We start from the raw sequence: 13,976 nt of genomic DNA, 5'->3' as shown, positions 1-13,976 counted from the left end.
ATCTTTGATCAAAAATAAAGATTAACAATCAGTCCTCCCAGAATTTTTAGGTGAAAACGAATTTCTAACTTTAACACTCTTTAAAATCTACCTGAGACACTAAAGAAATGGAAGAGATCATGTTCTGGAATGGATATACCATTAAACGACAAAACAATTCTATATACGCTTCACCTGCTCATCGCACAGGGCCAGGAAGAGCTGCAATTAATGATAAAGCGATTAATACGGGAATACGAGCGATGGGGGCTTAATGTTAACTCATCAAAATGAAATACATGTCTATAGGAGGAGCTTAAAACTATAAAGTGAACTTAAAAGATGGAAGTGTAATTTCGTCATATTCCGAAGATATGTATCTATTTGTGAGCAAAGATGGAAAGAGACGGACGTACTGAGACAGAAATTAGAAAGAACGAATCATGAAAGCAAAAAAATAATAGGCGCAATAAATTACTCTGGCCAAAAACTATTTTAAAAAGAAAAGAATACAGCTATATAACAGCATGTGTAAAAGCATTGTACTTTATAGAGAAGAAACCTGGCAACTCACTAAGAGAATGGAACAAAAACTCCTTATTCTGGAAATGGATTTTTGGCTCAAATCAGTATTCATATCGAGAATGATGCACTTAACAAATGAAAGGAATAAGATAACTCATGAAGAGAACAATCACCATAATAAAAGTTTATTTGGAATGGGCATGCACAGAGAATGACAGGCAATCGCCTAACGAAGACGATATTGGATTGGCTGCAACCTAAACGAAAATAATGAGAAAGACCGAAAACAACATGGTTTAATGGAGTCCAACAAGTACGAGCAGATTTGAGTTATTTCCACCTTTTTGCCTTGCAAAATGAGTATTTTTGCTCATTCATTACATGACCTAAGTTATTCAAATTTCATATATTGATAGTCAATATTATTTGTGTATTTTCTACCCTTTTAGTTATTTCAACGTTTGATTCTTCTTTTTCTAGTGCCGTCTCCCACTAATGAAAGTTGGCCATAACCATTGCAAATTCATCTCTATCTTCTGCTTTTCTTAAGAGTGTCTGTGTGTTTAACCCGGTCCAGTCGCGAATGTTTTTCAGCCAGGATATTTGTCGTCTAACAGGACCCCCTTTTCCTTCGACTTTACTCTTCATACTTAGCTGCAATAACTCACACTTATCATTTCTAAGTAGGTGTCCCAAATATGCTGTCTTTCGCCTTTTAATGGTGGTCAAAAGTGCTCTGTCTCTTCCCATTTTGTACAACACCATTTATTTCGTAATATGATTAGTCCATGGTATCTTTAAAATTTTCCAAAAAAGCCACATCTCAAAAGCCTCCAGTTTTCTGATTAAGTTGACATTAACAGTCCAGGCTTCGACACCATAAAGAAGAATAGAGTGGATATAACATTTTACCATCCGATATTGAATTTGCAGATTGAGTTTTTGGTTACTAAGAAATTTCCTCATTTTCAAAAAGGGTGCTCTTGATTGCTCTATTCTTGAGCGAAGTTCTGATTTCGGCTTTAGATCTTCCGTAATCCAGACTCCTAAGTATTTCATTTTGTCCACTTGCTCGATATCTTCATTTTTTATCTAGATCCTTGTAATGACTTTGCACCTCTTACTGATAGCCATGGTTTTTGTTTTCTTTATGTTATTGTTAAACCAAACTGTTCCCCAGTATCACAAATTGTGTTTAGTAACGTCTGCAGGTCTGTCTCACTTTCCGCGATAATGACTGTATCATCAGCATAATTATATAATCACCATTTATCTTGATCCCTTCTGTACAGTTTTTAAGTGCTTGCGTAAATAACTCTTCGGGATATATATTAAATAGTAATGGTGAAAGTACACAGCCCTGTCTCACTCCTCTACTTATTTGTTGGTCATCCGTACTATTTCCATCTAATGTTACCACAGCCTGTTGGTTTCAATAGAGATTTCTCACTATGTTAATGTCATTTTTGTCGAGTCCTTTTCTCTTTAGACATTACATGAGAATGTTGTGTTTTACTTTGTCGAAAGCTTTCTCATAGTCTATAAATGCAACGAAAAGTTCTTTTTGTTGGTCTTGACATTTTTGGGCAAGAGTTGTGCAACTATACAGAGTTTCCACTGTTCCGAAGCCGTTACGAAAGCCAAAATGTCTATTACTCATATCCGCTTCGCACTTTCCGAATATTCTTGCATGTATAATCTTTAAAAATGTTTTTAATAAGTGTGACATTAAGCTGATTAATCTATAGTCATTACAGTGTTTGGGGTTCTTGGTTTTTGGTAGCGGAACAAAATTCAATAACAGCCATTCTGTAGGTATCTCATCAGATTTGTATATATTGTTAAAGAGGAGAGTTATTACATTTAAATTGTCTTCGTCTATAAGTTTGATCAGCTTGATATGAACTTCATCTGGCCCAGGAGCTCTGCTAGATTTTGAGTTGTTTATAGCATGTTGGACTTCAGATTTTAATATTATTGGAGCTTCCTCGTTATCAGTTTGTGTTGATTCCGTTCTTGTGTCCATGAAAAGATCTTCAATATATTTAGTCCATACTTGTTTTATTTCAATTGGGTTATTAATAGGTTTATTGTTTTGTCAATTAATCAGTTAGGTGTATTTGTTCGTGATTTTCCAGATAATTCTTTTACTTTTTTATGTAAATTTTAATGATCATGCTTTTTCTGCAATTCTTCTTTTATTTTGTTCCTTATTAATTTATTTTTTTCTTTGTACTTATTTCGGTTTTTGTTTCTATATTTTCTTTTTTGTTCCATGATTTCCAGTATTTCTTGAGTCATCTAAGGTTTTCGGCTTTCTGTTTTCTTTTGTAGAGTTTCTGTGTTTTTATAACAGAATCTTTGATTTTGCTCCACATAATGTTCACATTTTCAGTTTGATACTTTTTTAATTTATGATATTTTTAGGACTCTGTTCACTAGAATTTACAGTATAATTCTCTAATGGCAGAGAAAACGGGATTACAGAGGTCCTGAAAAGAGGTATATGGGGAAACGAAATGCTATAGTAGACTTACAGTGCATTGATAAGATAGAAGAAACAGAGTGGCGCATTGTGTGAAAAAAAAATCTAGTAAAAGTGAAAAGCAAATTCAAGTATGACACAAATCCTATGCGACGTGGGAGCTCACATGTCTGAGTATCTGTGCCCAACCAAATTTCATGTCCTAAGTAGTTATACGCTGTAGACTGCTCTTATTATCACAATATCCCTTCCATCGACAGCAGTATTTCGATTTAGCACCAAATTAGTCATTATTTGTGTCTTGTTCATATTAATATTTAGTCCGACCTTCAAGGAAGTGTGATATAATTTTTCAAATAATACTATTGCATCATCCATACGATCGGCTATAAGAACGATGTCATCTGCAAATCTCAAATGACTGAGCTTCTCTCCATTTATTTTGATGCCATGCTCATTTAGATGTGCCTCCTTACATGTATGTTCTAAAAGCGTCGTGGATATCTTTGGAGAGACGGTGTCTCCTTGCCGTACTCCTTGCTATATACGGAATTTATTTGTTTCTTGTTCAGATAGTCTTACACTAGCTGTGGCATTTTGGTAGGTATATTTGATTATCTTAGTGTAGCGATGGTCTATTCGGCAATGCTTTTAACATTTTCTGATGGCTTATGGTATCGAATGCTTTCTCGTAGTCGACAAATGTCAGTGCCAATGGTTTGTTGTATTCTGCAGACTTCTCTGTCAGGTTCTTTATTACTAGTAAGTGGTCGTTAGTGCTGTATCCAGATCTAAATCTAGCTTGTTCTCTAGGCTGATAGAAGTCTAATTTAGCGTCCAGTCTTTTTTTGATAATTTTTGTGAAGAGTTTATATATCTGTGAAAGCAATCTGATAGGACGGTAGTTTTTTAAATCTGTTATGGCTCCTTGCTTGTGTAATAAAATAATGACAGCATTGTTCCATTGAGAAGAAGTTTTTCCTTGGTAGATGCATTCGGTGAAAAGCTTGGTCAAAGCCTGGAGAATTTTATTTTTACCTAATTTGATCGCTTCGATCACTACTCCGTCATCGCCGGGAAATTTGTTATTTTTCATTTCTAAAAGTGCCGTTTTGATTTCGTATGGAGTTATTTCTGGCATTAATTCTGATCCCTGGTTTGAGAATTTGGCAGGAGCTGATCTTGCCTTTCGTCGGTGCTCTTATACATTTCGCGATAAAAGGATTCGACAACCTCAAGGATTTTTGTCCTATCAGTAGTAATGTTTCCATCTTCGTTTTTTATTTTGTACATATTCTTGTTGCCTATATTGTTCAAATTTCGCCGCAAAACTTTTAAAATTTTGTTTTCTTGAATTATTTTAGATATTTCTCTTGTATTGCTTTCTCTTACGTCTTTTCGGATTGACCGGTGGATATCTTAGTTTAATTTCTTCATTGTTGTGTAGATGGAGCCATATTTTTTCGTCAGCTGTCTTCTTTTACCTATTAGCTCTTTGGTATTTTGGCTTAGTTTATCTTTATGGGTCAGAACGGTCGAGAAGCAATCCCTTTTCGTTTTTTTTTTTCAGAGCCTTTATTATGCCATCATTTGCTTGATCTACATCTTCTATTTCATGTTGCAAGCCTTGTATATATCTGGTTAGTGTATCTTCATACATGTCGTTGTTTTCTGGGGAAATTTATTTCTTTTTTTCTTGTTTTTAGGATCATCTTTGTTCTTTCCAATTTGACATTTAATAGTATCTTAGCTCGGGTTAATCTGTGATCGCTTCCTATTGAAAATTTGTTCAGTACTTCGATGATTTTAATTATTTCTTTTCTGTTTGTTATAATTTGTTTAATTTTTGACACTGCCATATAAGCTGATCCATGTCCATTAACGCTGAGGCTTTTTATTAAAAAAAGATTTCATCACGAATAAACTTTCCTGATGTAAGAAGTTCATCAATCTTTGCCCTCGTACATTTCTTTCGCTATAGCCATACTTACCCATTGCTACTTCTGCATCATCTTGTTTAAACCCCATTTTCGCATTAAACTCTCCCATAAATATTGTGTAATATGCTGGTGTGGAATGTAACGCTGTATCTAAATCCTCATAAAATTTTTCAATTTCTTCATCTAAGTGGGTAGTCGTTGGAGCATATGTCTGGATTACCTTAGGGTTAAAGTTTGCATCTAATTTGAAAATAAGATATACAATCCTGGGGCTTATGCTGATAATTTCAACTATATTGTGTGTGTGCTTTATATATCTAATGAATCCTATTCCGCCATTTAAAGTGTCTTCTTCACCTCTAAAATGAAATACGTGTCCTAATTTAAGAGTAATACGGTACTTATATAAGGCTGTTATATTCACAAGAAATAATATTTAGAAAACTACTCTTTTTATCACAAAACAACTACTTAATCAAACACACAAATCATTGTTGCTAATTATTTTATTTTGCACATAAAACTTTGGTACTTACACTTACCAACGATATAAATAAACTATAAATACAACAGTAAAAAAATCACATATTAAATATAATTAATTAAACAATAATCATTATTATCTAACTATCTGTAAACATTCTTTAAAATTTGTTATATAGGTTTTAGCAATATTTTCCATAAGACTGGCAGTACTCATTACGTAGGCACACAGAAACGGTTATTTTATCCATCGATTTGCTGTGCGGAAAGATATAAGTTCATAAAAACAAACAGTCAAAACACATAATATTTCACTGATATTGTACGCTAGGTGAAGAGTACCACTGGTATATTAGTATAGAGAAAAATTTATTTTTGTTTATTTATTTGGTCAATACTAGAGGGAACAGGAAATAGTCCGTTACGTGTGTGTCTACCAATTGTTGAACTAGCTCATATCAAAACTTGTTACATTAATAATAGCCAAAGCCGTATTTATCACCAATAGGACCATTTTCGTACCCGTAGAATGGTTTCTCATAGATAGCTTTTTCATACACAGGTTCTAGTACTACTTTTTCAACTACTGGCTCTACATATACTTTTTCGACAACCGGTTGGGGATGTATTGAATGTCCATCTTTTTCTACAATTGCGTTAAAACCATTGTGGTCATCAGCGGTGTAATGAACAGTACGAAGAGTACCATCGGGATCAGCAACAGTATAGTACCCTTTTACTACATCGCCGTCTCGTTCTTCATGTTGGGATTTGTGGTCGCCGGTGTGGGGGTCATTGACTCCGTATGCAAATTTATATTTTGGGTAATCCTTAAAAAAAGCAAAATATTAGTTTTAGTATAAAGTTATATTAAAGAATTAAAAGTATTATAGAAAGAAAAATAAATAGAAAATTTAAAAAACTTTAAATTAATTGAAAACAAAAAGAAAAAAAAATTAAGTTATACTATATATAAAGCACAAATTCTAATTGTACTTCTCCTTACATGGTAATCGTAATCTTTTCCGTAACCATAGCCGTAACCATGGCCATCGTACTCGCCTCCGTAATAGGGTGTTTCATAAATTGGAGCTCCTACTAGTTTGCCATAAGAACTAGCTTCATGATATGGAGAAATGTCGACGTATCCAGCGGAGCACATAGCACATGCTACAGCCATTACTGCAACCTGCAACAAAAGAGCGTATGAGATGCAAGAATGTCAATTAATCGTAACTAATGCTGCAAATAATGATATAATATTTTTGTTTATAATAATTTACGTGAAATTATATTTATAATATAACGTGAAATAATTTTGATTGAATATTAAATTAGGACAAACTGTTAAGGCAGGTAAAAATTACCAATCTAAGGTAATAAATACCAGAAAAAGAACGGTATGAATGGCAATTGGATCGTGATAAAGGACACATAAAAAAATATATACCTCTAGAATTGAGAACGAAGAATAATATAGGATTTTTGTTTAATAACTTTTATAGTTGTGTCAAAGAAATGTATGACCAAATGTTTGAAAATGAACTAAAGTATTAGTTAATCAAAGAAATCTTGTCTACTGTGGCGAGAAAATAGGAAATCGTAGAAAGACACAAAATTTACCGAAAAATTAATTCAGACAATATTTGTTTAGTTTGTTTAATGTATGTTGTAGTTTTCTAAATTAATAATGATTTCCTGTAGGAAACAATAAATTAGCACTACTGAGCGACTTTTAATCGGCCGACTAAATTCACTCGCTAATTTGAATTTATATTCATCGATCCTCTTTTCAATTTTATATTACTGCGTTTGAAAAAATTATTGCTAGAATGCTGCTGGAAAAATTAAAACCACGCAATTAACTACCAATAGTGAAATTTGGAAATAAACAATAAATGATGGATCGGATCAATTTTTTCTTTCTTTATTCTTCAAGCTACAAACTTACTATCACCAAAATATAAAAAAGTAGCAATATGTACAGACTCTTTTCTATCTATACTCTCAAAAGTATGTACACGGTACATTCTTTAGTAATTAAGATATACAAAACTCTGTCAATAGTTTAATCTCACTGGAAGTATCCATAACCATGATCTGGATTCTGTCTCATGTAGGAATCTCTAGTAACGAACTAGCCGACCTCTTTGTAAAACAAGCCGCGCCTTCTAATAGGGAAATTGAAAACATACTACAACATACAGATTTACAGTTGTATTTTAAAAATATCATTCAAATGTCTTGGCGAGAAGAAATAAAATCCCTTTCAAGCTTCGTAATATCCATTCCATTGTTAAAAAGATTGTGTTTCCTTCCATACACGAAAAAACAAAATCCTAATTTTCCGACTTAGATCGACCATACAAGACTAACTCATAAACATTTAATGACTTCCAAAGATCCAACTACGTGTACACACTGTGGTAATATTCTATCTGATAAACATATTATCGTAGACTGTCCCTATTTCAACAACAACAGAAAAAATAATCTTTTGAGTTAAAACCTACAAAATATTCTCAGCTCTCCAGATCAATTCCAAAACCATAATTTTGTCTATAAAGCCAGACTTTAATCGGAAATTTAGAAGAAGAAACGTAGTTTAGAATTTGATAATTAATAATTGTACCAATATTTAATGTATTTAATGTATTTCTTTATCGATTATAATGTTATGAACTGTATATTCTTGTAATGTAATGTAATAAAATGGTACCTGTGTCGGTGACCTACGCTGTCGAGTCACGTAAAGCTAAATAAAAAAAATCTTCGTTATTAAGGTTTCGAAATCTTCTCTATAAATTGAATCCCCAAAAATCAAAAGGAAAACTAATAGCATTAATAACACATTGATGAATCACAAAAGATAAAAAAATTTAATTGATGTTTATATAAAAGTTATTTATCTTTTTGCTCTGCTCATAGACCTTCAAGGTCGATTGATTTTAGAACAAAAAAGTGGTATTGTTACAGATAGTTGAATGTTTAATATTTCGAATTTTGTAATAATATCGTATTTATTTTAAAATTATCTATCGATTTAATATTATAGAAAACTGGCCATTTATTTCTCAAAAACAAAGCAAAAGTTCAAACGAATAAGAAGATATCATTTGAGACTAAATCGATTTGACAATAAAAGCCAAATATAAAAGCAAAAATATGAAAATTATGGTTAATAATCCTTATCACATTGCAAACACGAAAAATAATACAAATCTAAATCGGGAATTAAATAAAATAAAGGTCCTGTGTGACCACAACATAAAGTCAGTAATAACATATGCTAAATTAAGATCAAAAAGTTTTGTTGCGATCTTTGTTGACTTCCAAAAAAGCCATTTGACTCAATCGATAGAGCAATAATAAAGATTACCTCTTTAGAAAAACTATAAACTTGATCTATGCCCCGTTAAAAAATACTACATCGAAGGTAAAATTCAGAGGTTAAGTATCAGATCCATTTGAAATTCGTACAGAAGTCAGACAAGGTGATTTTATTTCTCCTCTACTGTTAACTGTGTCTTAGAAAAAAATGATTAGGGAGTGGTCAACAACAATATCGTCAAGTTATGGAACACAAATTGGAGACAAAGGAAAGGGTTTGAAGGTAAACTGATGGACGACTTTTGCCGATCACCTGGTTCTTTTAGCTAATAATATCAATAAAGCTAAAGTTCTAGATCATTGCTAAAGTAAAGGAAAAGTTATCAAAGGACATGACTTTTATATCAATAATGCGAATAGAAGAGTATTAAGATGTTGAAATAAAGCAAAGACGGTATGTGTACTTTAGAATGTTGCTAAAAGAAGAACACCAGAGTGGAAACAGAAATTGAGGGACCTCAAATGAGAATATAATACCGGAGATAACAAGAATTGAGGTTGTTAAGGCTTTGAACAGAACGAATAATGGTAAGGTAGTAGGATCTGATGAAATATTTGTGTAGGTTTAAAAGGCTCTAGGAGAGGAAGGGGTTGATCTGTTGTGGCAAATGATGAATAGGATATATGAGGAAAAAGGATGCCCAATGCATGGAGCGAGAGCGTGATGGTATCACTGTATAAAGATAAAGAATATTTAGAACTATAGAACTATGTATAAGAACTATAGAAAGATAAAGTTAATGTCGCAAATAATGAAAACTTAAGGAAAAACTGTAGAGAGAAGACTCAGGAGACAAACATCCATAGGACAAGAACAGATTGGGTTTATTCCAGGAAGAAAGACAACGTATGCCTTATTTGCTTTAAGACAGTTGATAGATAGAAGATTTGATAATAGAGAGCTATACTTGATATTTCTAGATCTTTAGAAGGCATACGGCACAGTTCCTAGACAAGAGCTATGGAGATATATGAAAGAAAAATGGGTTCCTGAGAAGTACGTAAGGCTCGTGAAAGTCGTGAAGGACATGCAAGGTGGAGCATACACCAAAGTAAGGATTTACCGAAAGTTTTCCAATAACAGTTGGTTTGCATTAAGATTCTTCACTGAGTCCCTACCTGTTTAATCTTGTTATGGATATACTGGTAGAGCAGGTAAGGAAGAGGGCTTCTGGTCAATGATCTTTGCGTATGATATCGTATGGAGAAGAGAAAAGGAATGTTGATGAAAAATTTGGAGAGCTGGAGATTTGGTATTAAAGAGATAGGTTATCCGGTCGAAAACTTAGTAGATCTAATCGGGAGCAATAGGAATGGTTGGGAAGATCGTTGGCGAATTAATTGGGGAAAAACTAGGACGAGTAGGAGAATTTTAATTTTAAATATCTTGGCTTCTACACAACGGAAAATGGGATAATAGATCTGTACATTGCCCACAGGATATAGGCTGGACGGTTTAACTGAAAGCGAATGAACGGGGTAGTCTGTGATAAAAAAAATCGGTAAAGGGCTGGAAGAAAAGATATACAAGAATGTGGTGAGGTCTGCGTTGATATACGGCGGTGAAGTGTGGCCTATAAACAAGATACTGGAAAGAATAACAAGGTAGTTAAAATGAAAATTTTTTGGTGGATGTTGGGTGAAACTAGAAGGGATAATATCAGGGACGACGTGATTAAAAAAAGAGCTGGGTAACTAGTCTCAAAAAAGGTTTAATAACCAAGACTATAAAAATTTAGTCATGCCAGACGTAGAAATGTGAGCTATCTGGAGCGAAGGATAGAGCTGTTAGAAGTTGGCGAAAAGAGAGGTAAAGGAAAAGTTTAATTTTTCAGCTTATAATCAATTGCTGTAAAAGCTGACCTAAAAATAGAATTCAATAAAATATAGTTTAAACACAGATTTTATTACAAACACCAAGAATATACCCTCTTGTATGAAAATAAGATAAGAAAAAATCAAAACGCCAAAAACCTTTAAATATCTTGGAGAGTTTATTACAACTGATGGTTCAGAGAATGCTACCATTAAAAGTAGATGTTCAAAATTAAAGGTGCCTTCCATCTGTGCGAAGGACCTGTACAAAAGCACAAACATATCTTAAAACTCTGTCACTGTAGTGGTCAGAATGTCAGCCCTATATGCAACTAATGTTTAAATTACTAAAAGGGCCATTACTAAAGTTTGAAATAAAAAATAGGAAAATTTAAAAAAAAATCTTAAGGCCAAACAATAAAATGTCAAATTTCGTCAAACATACAATCCAGAGTTATTTGAACAAATGAAAATCATTGTTACCAACATGAGAGAACGAAGAATAGTGTTTTATGGTCACCTAGAACGTATGAATCCTCAAAGACCCACCCACCACATTTACATTATCTTATTCAAAATGGACAAGCCAGGTTAAAAAATATTTGCAACAAGCGGAAACTCCAACTGGTAACCTCTAGGATTGTTAAGGTCTCAGAGATAAGGTAAACCAGAATATTCCATTACAATGAAAATCTACTCACAAAGGAGGAAAACTCAGACATGAGAAAGATGAAAAAAATCTTTGTGGTGCTTAGTATACCGAAACGGCAGCCAAAAAAAATAAAAAAATGGTCTTATCTTCTAATTCTTAATAAAGATTTTCCATACTTTTGGAAACTAATAAGGAAAAAGTTATTGGATTATAAGTCTAAGCTAATGATTCATAAAGCAGTTATTGGGCCAAAATAGACGAGAAACTTAATTCTTTTAAACAGAAACAAAACTATTTAAGAATGAATTGTTGAGCACAAATAATATGAAAGATATTTCGTCACACCTATCACACCAACACACAAACGCTAAACTGGCTTAATTATTTAGAAAGAATGTTAGAATATCTTGCTGTAAAAATAATACAAAAATGAAAACTGCAAGTAGGGACCACGTGGCAGCACTGCAAAAGATGAATTTATGATGTAGGGGGATAAAATTTCCAAATGTTGTGAAGGACACCAAAAAAGATTCTAGTATCAATAGAATAAGAATTTAATCTGGCAGTAATAAAACTTAATCAACAGGTTGCTAAAATTTTGCTGTTTTGAAAATTTTTGGAATTAGAGAAAATTGCGAACAGAAAGTCTAGATATAGGGTTCTTTGTGAAATATCATTGAAACAAGAAGAGTATTGAGACAGGATGAAGTTCCCCTCTGTTCAATCGCTGTCTTTAGAATCTCCTAAGAAAGTTTTTAACCGAATATGGGATCCGTTTTTAATCAATCTTAATAATTGGCGCCTGGCGATTGAAGAAGTTTTTAATGAGGTAGGAGAGAAGAAAAACAAAACAAAATGCTCGCCTCAAAAAAAAATTAAGAGAATAAAAAATAATTCATATGACTTAATATCTATGATAAGGTACCAGTTTTAAAAAAGTTTAAAATAGTTAGGTAAAAATATAGTATGGAAGCATGGACACTGACTGTTGCATCTATGAATCGGCTCGAAGGTTTCGAAATGTGGTGTTATAGGCGCATCTTACGTATATCCTGGGTTGACAGAGTTACTAATGTGCAGGTCCTGCGTAGAATGGGGAAAGAATGTGAAATTCTCATGACCGTCAAAACTAAAAAGTTGGAATATCTAGGACATGTAATGAGAAATCAAGAACGTTACGGCCTTCTCCAGCTGATTCTCCAAGGGAAAGTAAATGGTAAGAGAGGACCAGGAAGAAGACGCATTTCCTGGCTTCAAAATTTACGAAAGTGGTATAACACGACTACCACTGAACTGTTCCGCGCTGCAATAAATAAAGTAAAGATAGCCGTGATGATCGCCAACATCCGGAACGGATAGGCACTTTAAGAAGAAGAGGTGAAAATAAACGATTGAAGAGCTGAAATGAAAAAACTTCCATGTAAATGAAATAACAGAATAAAAGTTTTAAATGGGTGAAAATAGATGATTGATTATACGAGCTACAAAGACTCTACAAGACAGGTTCCGCCATGAGGTCTTTTTAAAAAATAAGTCACCTTGTTTGCTTACAAATGGAGAATTAGAGTGAGAATACCAAAGTTGAAATATAAAATGCTCACATTATAAATAACAAAAGAAATTAGGAACTACTGACATAATACTATATGATGTAAATAATAAAAAACAAATAAAATATATGGTATTTTGGAAACAACTAAAATTTCACTCACTTTCACAAACATTTTTCGTTTTTCTTTGGAATTTTTGTCTAAAACCAATAACAAGCAAATCGATACTGCTTATTGGTATTACTTCCTAGTATTTATATTGGTCACCCTAGACCTTCAAACTCTAGTGATTTTTACTCAAAAAACTTCATTGTCACAGATCAGAGAATTTCGCAAAGTTTACGAGTAATATTTAAATTATAATATTGACCTAATAAGTACGTGCACAACGTTGGTTAGTGTGGTTTTGGTTTTTTGTGGACAATTTATTGGACAGGTGATTTTAGTTTAATTGTTTACGGCTAAATAATAGTTAAAAAGGACAGTGACAAATTTTTATATTCGGGAACTTATCCTACAAAGAAAACTGTTCTCCATTTTTATCTTAGAACTTTTTAGTATTTGACATATTCTACACTTTAAGAGCTTATTGCATATTATTATACTACATAAATTTTACTAGATTCCTACTACATAAATCTTACTATAGACTATTTACATTTACCTGCATTGCGACTAGCCAGATTTTTTACTTTTACGTTGTAGATTTTTAGATACTCATTTTCGTATTGACACATACAAGTAAAATCCTTCTGCAGGTATTACACCAAAGATTAGATTCATTTATTGTTTACCTATAACCGTTGATATCCAAGCCGGTATCTATTTTGAATTTAACATTTTCCATAGGAGTTTATTTCTTTGATAGAATCACTTTAGGATAAACTTTGTATCAGTTATCACGATATGCACCAGTATATGCCAGATATGCCTTCAGTTTTTATTTAACATCTGAAATCTGAAAACATTTGAAAATTTTTGCTTTTGGCGTATTTATGTGGCCATATTTCGCCACATAAAAAATTATATCTTTTTTAAATTTCGGAACATGGAATGTGAGGAGATGTTCGAACAAGGAAAGACGCACAACACGATTAAGGAAATGAACAGACTGAACCTAGAAATATGAGGCATAAACGAAATGCGCTGGCCTAGTT

The 13,976-nt window shown here is 32.9% G+C and overlaps 1 protein-coding gene across 1 annotated transcript; it reads right to left on the bottom strand.

Annotated features, from left to right (window-relative positions):
• Positions 1 to 5,417: 5,417 nt before the first annotated feature.
• On the bottom strand, positions 5,418 to 13,042 carry LOC140447866 (uncharacterized). Its single transcript, XM_072540776.1, has 3 exons — positions 12,982 to 13,042; positions 6,419 to 6,601; positions 5,418 to 6,242 (listed from the first exon to the last, which is right to left on the bottom strand). The coding sequence occupies exons 1-3, from the start codon at positions 12,991 to 12,993 to the stop codon at positions 5,886 to 5,888; spliced, it is 552 nt and encodes a 183-aa protein (XP_072396877.1). The 5' UTR covers positions 12,994 to 13,042; the 3' UTR covers positions 5,418 to 5,885.
• Positions 13,043 to 13,976: the final 934 nt, after the last annotated feature.

Source organism: Diabrotica undecimpunctata, chromosome 8 (assembly GCF_040954645.1).
Source record: "Diabrotica undecimpunctata isolate CICGRU chromosome 8, icDiaUnde3, whole genome shotgun sequence".
In the NCBI taxonomy this organism is placed as follows: domain Eukaryota; kingdom Metazoa; phylum Arthropoda; class Insecta; order Coleoptera; family Chrysomelidae; genus Diabrotica; species Diabrotica undecimpunctata.
The sequence above is the reverse complement of the archived record's forward strand: the minus strand, read 5'-3'. Positions and strand labels throughout refer to the sequence as shown.